We start from the raw sequence: 12884 nt of genomic DNA, 5'->3' as shown, positions 1-12884 counted from the left end.
TTAAGTTCACTTTACGGATAGTTGTGAAAGCCGTGGATCCAAACAGTGGATCAGCAGAACCGCACCGGTTCACCCCGCTAACAACTGCCTCTTGTTCCAGTCTCATAGGTCAAATGCTGCAGAGGGACCCCAAGAACCGCACCTCTCTGGAACTCATCGAAGAACACGAGTGGCTGCAGGGCGTCGACCCCTCTCCCGCCACCAAGCTAGCCACGCCCCTTGTGTCCCACCGCAGCCTATCAGAGGAGGAACACGGCTGCATCGTCCAGCGGCTGGTGCTGGGGGGCATCGCCGACCGAGACGACATTACTGAGTACGCGTCCCCCACTCGCCGTCTTCACGGTTCAACCAAAGTTTCTGGGCCTTTTGTACTAGAACTGATGATCAACAGTTGGACGTCGGTAGCCAACACTTTCAAACGCCACATGATTAAATGTGTCCACTACTTCAACTACTTTAACTACTTATCACTACCACCGACTGACATTAACTACTAACCACTGATCCTTTCTAATTTCATAACAACGTCATAACCAAAGTCCACTACTGTCACTGCAGGCGAAAAGCCCAATGTTTGTTCCATGACAACAAACACCAGGCTATTTAGCAAATCCTTCTCATCTGGCGATGGCTGGACAAGCGCCATTCTGTGCTAGCACAGCTGGTGGCGTGTCTAACTGATTGCCGTCATCTGTGTAATTGCCGTCAGCCGCCAGTTGGCATGGGCTATTCCTAGATAGTGCCTCGTCGAATTAGACAGCCAGCCTGTCGGCTCGTTTTGAGCGGATCTCCTTGATGCCTTAGATGAGGGGTACGTCTTTTCACGGTGGTTTTGCGTGTTTTGGAACGAGACGCTCACCTCTTGCTCACGGTGTCTCAGGGCGCTGGAGGCCAACCGGTACAACCACATCACGGCTACCTACTTCCTGCTGGCCGAGAGGGTGCTGAGGGAGAGGCAGGAGAAGGAGAACCACAGCCTGATTCGCTCTGCCAGCCCCAGCAAGGCTCAGTTCAGGTATGGGGCTCACCGACCTTGACCTTTGACATTGTCCTTCAGGGGATTCGTCTGAAGGACATACACCCTGAAGTTTTCCCGAAATGGACGATTTCAGTCACTGATCTGCCGTTCCCTATGTTCAACCCCTTCGCAGGCAGTCGTGGCCCACCAGGGTGGACGTGCACCAGGACATGACGGACGGCCTGGGAGGCCCCGCCATCTCTCACCCCGGGGGTCCCCAGTCCCCCGCCCGCAGCGCCGAGAGCCTCCACCGGGGACCCAGGCCCAAGACGGCACTGCTGGACCTCAGCCAGAGGAAGCACATGGCCGACCTGCTGCAGCCCATGACCCAGAGCCACGAGAGGGTCCTCCGGCCGCTGGCTGTGCCCCAGCCCAACCCTCTGAGGCTCGGCCCCTCGGGGCACCACGCCAAGACCAGGAGCCCCAGCCTCCTGAGTGTGGAGGAGGACGAGGAAGAGGAGGGCGAGCCCAAGCCGCTCCCCTTCCAGGTGGTGCTTCGCCCCAAGGTGGGGTCTTCTTCGCGCTCTCCGGCCAACCGGCTGACGTGTCGCATGAGCGCCCCGATCCTCAACCAGATCCACGAGGAGATCAGCGACGTGGAAGAGGACGAGGCCGACGGGGCAGAGAAGGAGAGGGCGACCCTGCGTGGACTCGCTGCGCCCAGGAACCTGAACCTAACCTCCAGGCTCTCGGCTCCGCCCTGCGCCACTCTATCCCCCGATCGCCTCGCCGGAACGACGCCGGAGTCCTTGGCGACGCCCAGCTCGGAGACCTCTGAGGACGACACGCAAGACGACCCCTGCGAGGCGGGACCCCACGGCGGGACGGTGCCGACGCTCTCCTTCGGCGGGGGCGAACGAGAGCCCATCGTCCGAGCTCAAGGGCGGAAGGAACGTGGCCCCAATGAGCCCGCCAGCCCCCCCAACGGCGGGAGTCCGGGGGACGCTCGGGGCAGGGGTTCGGCCAAAGCCCCCAGCGGCCTGGTGGAGAGCCTGAAGCTCATGAGTCTGTGCCTCAGCTCGCAGTTCCACAATCTGACGGGGGGCGGCGACAGGAGCGAGGCGGGGGACCACCGGCCGGAGAGGCCCGTGTGGAGGATGTGCATGGGCGGCTCCACCGGCAGCCTGGACAAGGTGTCCCTGCTGGGGGGGCCCACGCCCAGGGTGACCCTCCACCGGTCCACCCCTCTGGGGGACTCGTTCCTGGGGGACCCCCTAATGGACGGGTCCTGCTCGGGCAACCTGAGGCTGAGCGAGCTGGACCTGGCCAGGGAGAACCACCGGAACCTGAAGAACCGGGTGCTGCAGATGCCGCTGAGCGACAAGACTCTGTCGGTGAACATCCAGAGGAGCCCCAAGGAGGGCCTGCTCTTCCCCCCCACGCCCCACAGCTGCTGCCAGGTCATCTGAAGGCCGGTGGACCCCGCCGCACCTCACCTCCACCCCACCTGCCTGGCTGCTACCCCCTTCACCCAACACCACCCCCAGGACTCCGATCCTCCCTCCTCTACCTCACCCCACTCTCTTCTACCTCACCCCCTGTCTTACTCCTTTTCCCGCCACTCCCTCTCATCCCTTCTCCCCCTCATCCCTCTGTCCTCCGCCCTCTCTCATCTCCCTGCTACCCTCAGAACTATCACAGTCAACGCCCTTACCCCCCCCCCCCCCCCCCACACCACCCCCATTCCCCTTTCACCCTGATGGGGGGTGAGGAAACACAATTCACCTTCTTAAACACTATATTTAGTTGAGTACAGTCAGTGTTTGCGTGTGATGCACTCACTGCACAACTTATTTAAGCACCTTGTGTGAGGATATCAGGGGAAAATACATAACTCTAGGAGCAAGAAGACCGGATAAGAGACAATGGCTCGCTGAACCACATTGGCATCACAATCCCCCTGGAGCGCAACAGGAACCGGGGAGGGAGGGAGGGAGGGAGGGAGGGAGGGAGGGAGGGAGGGAGGGGAGCCGTGGTTTCCTCAGTCCCGAGTGACCATGAAAAGAGTGACCAGCACACATCTATTGACTGACTACTCTGTGGACATGTGTCAGACTTTACACACACGCCAAGCAACCGGTGTCTATAGGTAATGCACATCAGAACATTTAAGGTGGACGGGCGTTAAATCAGGGTTTTTAAAGTTGTGTCGTTTGGCCCTGGCTATAGGGGAGAGTGAGAATGGAAGAGAAGAGAGAGAGAGAGAGAGCAGTGTTATTTCATGTCGATCACTCGTATGTCTTGAGGTCTTTACTTTTTTTGCACACTCCGGCCTTTACAACCATGCATATCTGCCTGCACACACAGGCACGCACGCACACACACACACACACACACACACACACACACACACACAAACACACACACACACACACACACACACACACACACACACACACACACACACACACACACACACACGATGTTTACACATAGGGTTTTATTTTTATTATTCATGTGAAACCTATTTTTTTAAATAAATATTTTAGGCAGTTGTCTTTTTTTAAATGATTATGGCTGACTGATTTTCATATGACTTCTTTAGTTTTTTCAGATGGCAGGAATTAGCACCCAACAGAGAGAGACTATGGCACTTACTTTGAAGTCTGTCCCTGTTGTTGTGTTTGTGTACTTCAAATGGGCTCTGTAGTCTCAGACAGCAAACACAGTCACTTTGATCAAAGGTCTCTGTGTCTCCACTACAGTAAGGCAGTGTTTTGTACATATTGTGAATATCCAAAGACCTTTTAGGGTTATTATTCACTGGCGTACATATAGTAATAGTTAATAGCAATCAGACTTTTAGAACCTTCTAGAAGGCTGCTGGATGTGCTTTTCATTGTTTAAGAGCCAAACGCAACAGCAAAGGGGATTTATAAACTAATGGAATTGGTGAGTTGAACATTATGGATGGAGAGATGGCACGAGACATTTTATTTATTTATTCATAGGGGATAAAACAAACTAATATTTTTGAATATATATATATATATTTTGACTATGTTGAATTATATTGAGGTGGCTAAAATCTATCTAGATTTGTTTCGTTCTTTCAATTATTTATTTATTTATTCATTTACTTAAAAATGGATACTAACGGAACAGGGAGGCCAGTGCAGTATGCAATGTTGAAGGTCGGCTTGCTAATCACACAATCCCGTACCCAAATACGCCACTAGAGAGAGTTATCTAGCTGCTAATATTAGCGTTGGGTCAGAACCAAAAAATCGCGCATGTCCTCTAGCTTTCAAGGACTAGCCACTTGTTGTGTAGCATATTCAAGGACCTATAAAAAGAAACAGAAACCAACCAAACAAAATCTTGTGTGAATAGATATTTGACTTAAGTGGTATGTTTACCCAGTGCATGTTTTTTACTGTTGCAACTTCAACGTCATACAGAGGTCAACCCACCTATAGCGTATCTATCCAACATAAGCTGATGTGTCACCTCACTGTACCGTATCCGCACACAGCAATACCAACAACGGAAAAATGTACCAACAAACATGGGTGTGCCATACAATTGGTTTTGAACATATTGTACTGTATGAAACATGAGATATAATACATGTATATTGAAATAAAAATCATGCGAACGGAATAAGACACGTTTTATTTTTATTCCATACATGAATTTATTTAAAAAAACGGAAGAAAATACAAACAAATCATCAAACCTATTGGGGTGGTAGTCAAGTAAGTTGTTTGACCCTCCCGGCTGAAAGGTAATGTTGTATAGGTTATGTTGTATATAACTCCTTCCCACTCCTTAAGGATCTTTAAATCCGATGTTAATAAGATATACTAAAGCTAGGGTAGGCAGGCATTTTTGATGGAAGCATTCTTTTTCATATTTGTTGAAATTTTTTCTACGTCCAACAGCAATTCATAAATGAAATACGCAGACAAAAAGTAGAAACATCTGGTATCTCCGGCTGCTGTGGTAGCCATAATAAGCCATCCAATCATTTTGTCTGGCCCGAATGAAATGATTGGATGGCTTACCTAGCTTTCTACCCACCTAAGCGGCGCATGACCTGAGTCTCCCACAAGGCTAGGCAGAGCTTCTGCTCAAGTTAGAGAGCTAGTGGTTTTAAAGTCATGGTGTTGAGAGCGGGATTCTCTGGCACATATGTGCTCCCGATCCTTGTCAGCCAGACTGAATCACACCAGACCATATGAGGTCCACCATGGAGGGATGGACCTGAATGAATCCACACATGCACAGGTACACGCTTACATACACACACATGTACACATAAATATGTAAATGTATGCAGGACACTGAGACAGGTGCATGATAAAGATAAAATCCGCTTATCCTTTGTATCCTATTACAAACCCCCTCTCTCTCTCTCTCTCTCTCTCTCTCTCTCTCTCTCTCTCTCTCTCTCTCTCTCTCTCTCTCTCTCTCTCTCTCATACATTATTGTGGGATCAGGCATTGCATGAATACTAATCAAGTGTCAATGTGAATAAACAAAGCTTCATGCTGTGTGGCGTGTTGTTGTTTTGGGGATCAGGAGACCCAGCCGGCCCTGCGTCTCTCGCTGCTGCTAATCAGACCCGGAGATGAGCTGCTGATGAGGCCTGGCCGGCTGCCAGAGGCCCGGTGATGGAGTCAGTGATGCAGATCCCGAAATAACACAAAGCAACTCATCACCTCGAAGCGCTCATTCACACGTCCCCCTGCTCGCATGTGAGGTGAAGAGACATAGAGACGGGGAGAGAGATGGTGAGATAGACAGAGTGAGAGACACTCATAAAGCTTATGGCACAGAGAGAACCGATGAGTGACAGAGAGATATAGAGACCGAGGAAGAGAGCAAAGGGACACAGAGGGGCATAGACAGAATGACATTGTGTGTTCAGACTGGCAGACAGGGCGACTGTGTGTTAAATGTGTTTATTGTCACTGGCAGAAACCTCCTCCTTTCCTATACGCTTCTGTTCACCCCCGTGGGGGGTGAACAGAAGCGTATAGGAAAGGAGGAGGTTTCTGATTAAGAGACATTTCAACACAGTAAACAGAGTAGTTAGATGGCAGGGCAACACACACACACACTCCCACACACACACACACACACACACACACACACACACACACACACACACACACACACACACACACACACACACACACACACACACACACACACACACACACACACACACACACACAAACACACACAAACACACACAATGAGCCACACTTCATATGGGAATCAAAAACAGATTGTTAGTGGATGAAAACAAAAGGCAGACACATCTAATAGACCAGCCAGATATTTCTCACAAGGCTAAATATAAAGGCAGCCAAGAGGGAGAGGGATGGCTTGTTTGCTTTATCTTTGGTCTGGAAAAACAATCTCAATGAATAGGATGAAGGCGTGCATGAATGTATTGCAGAGGAACTCACACAGAACATATCATTCATATGAAAGCCAAAGCATTTATTCCTTCCCCGAATATGATGAAAGAAATAACATTTTGGTTTTGATATAATTAAATCATAATGATATAATATGACACATTTATGTTAGTTGTAGGGCTTTGGGATGGCTGGGTGTCTTGACGCATGAAACTCAATAGTTATTTTTCTGTTCAGGTTGTATTTGTTGAATTAGAGTTTTGATCTGCAAGTGGAAAAGTTTGTTTTAAAAAACATTGCCTTTTTGATTAAAAAGAGAAATGTGTCTTTGGGAAACATATTTTATGTCACAGATTGGTACATCAAGAAAGAAGGTTAATCTTCTCGGAAAAACTGTCTGAAAGCTTCTGAAATATACGAGCTGTGGAGTCACAGTAAGTGGTTAGAGAATGAGCTGATTTTGGTTCTACTTTCTCCTTTGTGTCCCCTGTTTAGATACTGCTGCTCCCCAAAGCCCATGAACCCTTTCCACAGGTCGTCAATTGTGTGGTAAATATTCATATTTGTTGCCGACCAATCAGCTGTCAGCCTTTTCCGACCTGTCTCCAATGACATCCTCATCCCTCACCAGATGTCTTTTTGTGACTTATTTACACTTTGCAAATTGTGACTAATTTACCAATGTATGATTCATCCTGACGTCTGACAGATAACCACCGCGAATAAAAGTCATCCATAACCGAACAACATTACCACAAAGACAGGTGGCCATTCATTTGACCTAAGCGAACAAATATCCACAATCAGCGAGAGAACAAACCTTCGTCCACACAAAGTCCTAACAAATTCTGACAAAGTGAGCGTTACTTCCCCCCGCCATCCCCAAATGGAGAAGCATCATCCCAGCTGCTGTTTTTCTCCGTAGCGCTGCCAACCATAAAATAGGAGATATGCGCTGCGCCCGCCTTTACCATCGATCACTCAGCTGTGAGTTACTATTGCTGTGTCTGGAGATGGTAGCAGGGGCGGGGCTAGGGAGGGATGTGATCTACACCCCTCTTGAGGTTGTCGCTGTGGTAAAAATGAATGCAGCCTGACGCTTTAGGTTTACTCCAGTGGGACTTTTCTCTGTGCAGTGTTGACAGCTCATTTAAAAGCACTGAGCTCGTGGTGGTGCTGTGTGTTGAGGTATATTTGCTTACACAAACATAATCCTGATAGAATTCAATGCCTACTTTCTACTCTCTAAGACACATTGAGGCCTGTTGGGATACCTGCGATAGCTTGTATCTTTCATATCACTTATGAGCTTATTTGTTGTACTTTGTACCTGGCAGACTTTGGACAAATAGTTTAAGTATACGTTCATTGCAAATGCCTGGGTTTGCTACTTTGGTTTACAGGGACAGGGAGATACTGAGATAGAGATAGAGAGATTGTATGGACTGGACATCAGGCACATCTATAGTGTGCATTTTGGACACGGGGCCAGTGAAGGCCATTGATGCGTCATCCTTATGCTTCACTGACTGCGCCCTGCCAGTATCCCCAGGAAAACAACAAACACCCCCCCCCCTCTCCCCCCACCAACACCAATTCATTTCCTCAACAGAACGCTACATAATTTCCTGACGTTTCTTTTTTTCACCCGATCCATAAGATTTCGCACGCTGGTCTCCGTGGCTACCCTGTTGCCAGGAGACAGGGTTCGGAAGGGGGAAGGTTTGATGTCGAAGCCGGCGACAGAAGTTGCGAAAAGTGACAGAGGCGGCTGTTAAATGTGGCTGTTACCGCTTGAACACCGCAAATGTGTCTCTTTATGTAGCCCATCCCCTTGGAAATCAGTCACTCTCCAACTCTGAAGTGAAGATCTTACCGTCATCTGAACCCTTTTCCATGGCCGTCCTTCCATCTCCAACAGTGCATGAGAGAAATAATCAAAGTAAAGTAATGAACAACACATCTGTTGATTTATCGTCCCTGTACAGCTCAATAAAGGATCAGTGTTTTGCTATGACATGTTATGGAAGCAGGAAGCAGAAATGTCTCTGAATGTGTCCTTTTCATTCGTTGGTAGGACCTTTGACATAGGTAAACCAACATATCAATCATTGAATCACTATAGATTATGCTGATACCCCCTGATATTTCCTAACTCCTTCAGTTGGGAAATATCGTTTTTCTTACAATAACAATGTGCTGTTCCTGTGCTTTGAAATAACTATTTGAGCAGACTATTAATAACTCTTGAAAGGCGCTTGGGGACAACACACATATACTTGCTCACACCAAGCCAGGAAGTAGGCCCTCTTCTGGCCTGATTGCATTGTTGTGGTGGTAAGACGGCCCAGATATTGGAGTACGGTCAGACCATGGGGTCAGACACACTTTTGGCCACTTGATATGTTCTTTCTAGGACTAGGCACATCCAACCGCCACACAAAGCGGAAGGACAGGCGCATGAAGAGCGGCGACACTGCCCTCTGCAGGCCGTTCCTCGAGACTGCTCCTTTCGGGGCTTTGTGTTTCCGCACGAGGAAAGGGACCTTTGTCCTATATATTTAACTGAACAGGTTGCATCTGTGTCATAAATAGGGAACATCCAGACCTCCTATTCTGCATATTGTCTGGATCTGGTTAGTCTTTTGGGGGTGCAGTCAATTTGGTCACGTGTTGCCCTATCGTTTCACAGAATTGGTACTACTCATTAAGTGTTTGCGCAAGAATCTCTATCCACACAATAAATAAGCCACCAAAATAACCCCATGTGAGATAACAACTGCACTAAATGTTTATTTACAAAATCACATTTACACGCGAAGACTCTCACGCTAACAACTCTTGCTGCGAATCCAGTGCTGAACTTTGACCCCAAAGTTTCCACGATCGCCAATTCTGTTGATTAGACAGACTACCAAGAACGGGTCCGATGTACAGGAGATAATAGATTTCTCCGTATGCACTCTCTGTCTCTCAAATGTGCGGTGCAAAGGCAGCATAGTGAAAAAGGGGAAGGAGCTAGTCTTTTTGTTGTGTGTAGTAGGGTGGTGGGAGGGGGCTATACGATTGGCTCATCCCAAAGCCTGCATGGTCTTTATAGGTCCTATAGGTCCTCCTCAGCAGACCCTACAGCCGCCCCGGTACGGTAAACAGCAAGAATTTCAAGCACAGTCTGGTTGAAGTCCTCCGGCTGGTCAGCGAAGACGTAATGACCCGCTCCTCGAATCACCTGGGTGGGGAACAAGCGAGCCCCCACACACACCCACAGACACACACACACACACACACACACACACACACACACACACACACACACACACACACACACACACACACACCCAAACAAACAACAAACGCACAGCAGTCAGCTGTGTACAGATAAGGACATGACTGAACATGTTTTCCATTGCCAGCAGTGACTCATTCATTGACAGATTTCCCCTGTCAGTGTTTGACGCCACTCAACTCTTCAGAGGGCCTGTACCTTGATTTGCACATCAGGCCTGTCTCTCTTCAAGGCGGAGCCCGAGTCACTGTCGATGCTGGAGCGCGACCCGTAGATGAAGGAGATGGGGATGTCCGGCTGGACGCGACCCACCCTCTCCTGCATCGGGCGCTTGGCCCAGCCGTACGGGATGGTCATGTTCTTAAACGCCGTTTCCCCGCTGGGTTACAGAGCAACAAACAGACAAGGTTTGGGGAGGGGAGTTGTATGGTCGGGCCTCAGGACTTCCTCTGTTTTCCGTTTCTATTTAGCAGACACTTTTCTTTCAAAGTTCCTTACGGTGAATTCAGAAACAGCTCATTAAGCAGGTAGGACTTGCTGACCTGGGCGTCTGTGCGTTGAGATGGTAGATGTAGTCCGACACGGTGTGGTCCTCAAAAACCGACGAGTACTTCTGCTTGAAGTCCGACCTGATGGTCTGTACCAGCATGGGGCCTGGAGCCCAGAGACATGATAACACAGAGCATACCACTGATACAAGTCTCCAAAGACATCCCAATGATCATAAGCCTCTTTTCATAATGTAGCAGGTTATTCTTAAGTCCTCAGTCGTATTTGGACAACCCAGAGATAGTCTTTTCTTATAATCATATGATGAAGGTTTTTAGTTTGAAATGGCAATATTATTGAACATTAAACCTGTTGAATGGAGTTAGTGGTTATGTTTTTGTGTGTGTGTGTGCGTGCGTGCGTGCGTGTGTGTTCACCGAGTCGGCCGGCCAGCCTCAGCCCGGCCAGGGGGTTGAAGGGGCTCATGGAGGCCCCCATCGCTCTGATCCACACTGGGATGGCGCCGTCTTGAGGACCGTCTGGCCGTCCCGGGAACCCCCAGGGCTCCACCAGGAGCAGGTGCTTCACTCTGCACACACACACACACACACACGCACACACAGACACACACACACACGCACATTATATAATATAAGTGTGTGTTTGTGTGCAGGACCTCTTTGTACAGTATGTGCTAAACCTAGATTTCACATCTAGTGTAAACACTATACAGACAGAAAAACGCACACTGACATGACACACCTAAACCTACTCAAACCTTTGACCGAATGCACAAGACACACCCCGACCGCACTACATACAGAACACCCCCCCCCCCCCCCCCACCCCCCTACCTGTGTGGGTGTTTGAGTGTGTAGGCCGTGGCCAGGTATCCCCCCAGGTTGTGTCCCAGCAGCACCATGTCCTCCAGGCCCACCCTCTGCCTCCACTCCTCCAGGGCCTGCACGAACTGCTCCTCCGCCTCGCGCGGGTCCCCGCTGAACTGGGGCCGGCTACTGCGTCCGAACCCCAGCAGGTCCAGGGCGTAGACGGGCCCGCAGCCCGCCAGAGAGTCAAAGTTCTGGATCCAGAGCGCCACCCCGCCCCCGAAGCCGTGGAGCAGTACCAGCGGGGGGCCGGGCCGGGTCCGGGCCGGCTGCTGGGAGGGCTGAGGGAGGGTGTTGAAGGCCAGGGTCCACAGGTAGTTGTCTCCGGAGATGCGCACGTGCTGCCTGGAGAAGGGCTGCCTCACGCCTGAGGATGTAGAGAGAGAGGGAGATAGCGAGAGAGCCGGTGGATGGATGGAAGACTTTTACTCTGAAGCATTTTTGTTCAGTTTTTCAATTCATCAGTCACTATGATACCTTGAGCGTCAGATTGTGTGCCCATTGTGTTTTTTCAATGACAAAGGGACAAAGAACGAGCCATTAGCCTTTGCTTTGCTTTTTGTGGGATTGACTACCTATTTTCCACTTTCAATTCAAAATCTTAAAGAATGGATGGATGAATGGCTGGATAGATGAATGAATGGACATGCAGAGTGAATCCACCGACAGCAGGTAAAGCAGTAGGAGATTCAGTACTGAACCAAACGCATGCTTACTTTTGAGCATTTTCTCCTCTGCGTCTTTCAATTGAGAAGAAGAAGTGGGACACCAGGAGGGCAGCCAACTGGATAGCCAGGAGCTGGGAGTGACACACACACACACGCACACACGCACACAGAACTTTGACCTCAACAATCCTTTTTGTTTGTGTTCAATCTAGAAAAGTAACTTTAACAACAATATCAACGACAAAAGGAAAGTGGGACGAATTAACTCAAATTGAATTACAGAAATTTGTAAAAATGTATTATTGATTAAAAATATTGCAAAATGTAATAGTCACTCATGTCAGAAGCAAATTTCAATAGTGGCCATTTGGAATCTAGTTTTGAGCATTGGAGGTGTTGTAAATTGTCCACAAATCGTATTAGCTATTACACTGATTTCAGACAATCTCCGTTGGTTACTAATATCGCCCCCAAGAGCGCTTCAATTGCATAACACTAGTTCTGCAGCAATACAGCCATCATTATGAAAAATATAACGAAGATGCACCACAAGATTACTTTCTCAAGCAAAGTATCGCGACATTTGGCTAAACAATTTGTAATGTCGATTTCCCCAACGCGCGGAATCCCAGGTAAACAAAAACCAACGATAGAACGATTACACGTTTTGAATTACATGGTATACTTTAGACTGCTACTAAAGGAGGCCTGTATCACTAATAATTGGCAATATAAACAATTACATTTTGTTTATTTCTAACAAAGTGTCGATAATTCATTCCAAATAAGAGCCATTAATCAACATGCTGAACGGGGCGTGGGATCAAGTCGAGTATAGTTTCTGATACTGTCGATGAATAAATATATAAAAAAGTTACCTCTGCTCTGCGATAGATGGGACTTCCTCCGCCATCCTCCGCATGGTGATTGAGGGGACCGACACGTCTCCATGACACTAACTTGTTTGTCAAAGTTCAAGTAGGAGGAGGAGTAGTGATCTGACATTGTCTAGTCGATGGTAGCCCCGGACGACGTCATCTATATCTACAAACATGTATTGCACAAGTGGACTGGAAGTATACGAGGGCAGGGCTAGGTCAGCTGTTCCTGTGGTACATTGAACTTCATGAAATCATTGGTGTGGGGATAGCTATAAGATATTCA

The 12884-nt window shown here is 48.6% G+C and overlaps 2 protein-coding genes across 2 annotated transcripts in view; one reads left to right on the top strand and one right to left on the bottom strand.

Annotated features, from left to right (window-relative positions):
* The window catches only part of LOC115535724 (SNF-related serine/threonine-protein kinase), a 14525-nt gene extending 9904 nt beyond the window's left edge, over positions 1-4621 (top strand). Inside the window, exons 6-8 of the mRNA XM_030347148.1 lie at positions 101-313; positions 881-1015; positions 1152-4621. Coding sequence (XP_030203008.1) covers positions 101-313; positions 881-1015; positions 1152-2427 — 1624 coding nt within the window. The 3' untranslated portion in view covers positions 2428-4621. The remainder of the gene's footprint in view (positions 1-100; positions 314-880; positions 1016-1151) is intronic.
* A 4537-nt stretch (positions 4622-9158) lies between these two features.
* abhd5b (abhydrolase domain containing 5, lysophosphatidic acid acyltransferase b) lies at positions 9159-12754 on the bottom strand. Its single transcript, XM_030347150.1, has 7 exons — positions 12599-12754; positions 11769-11851; positions 11020-11419; positions 10603-10754; positions 10219-10330; positions 9875-10055; positions 9159-9619 (listed from the first exon to the last, which is right to left on the bottom strand). The coding sequence occupies exons 1-7, from the start codon at positions 12640-12642 to the stop codon at positions 9494-9496; spliced, it is 1098 nt and encodes a 365-aa protein (XP_030203010.1). The 5' UTR covers positions 12643-12754; the 3' UTR covers positions 9159-9493.
* Positions 12755-12884: the final 130 nt, after the last annotated feature.

The sequence above is a fragment of the Gadus morhua genome, chromosome 22, assembly GCF_902167405.1.
Source record: "Gadus morhua chromosome 22, gadMor3.0, whole genome shotgun sequence".
NCBI lineage: Eukaryota > Metazoa > Chordata > Actinopteri > Gadiformes > Gadidae > Gadus > Gadus morhua.
This window is presented reverse-complemented; position numbering and strand designations above follow the sequence as displayed.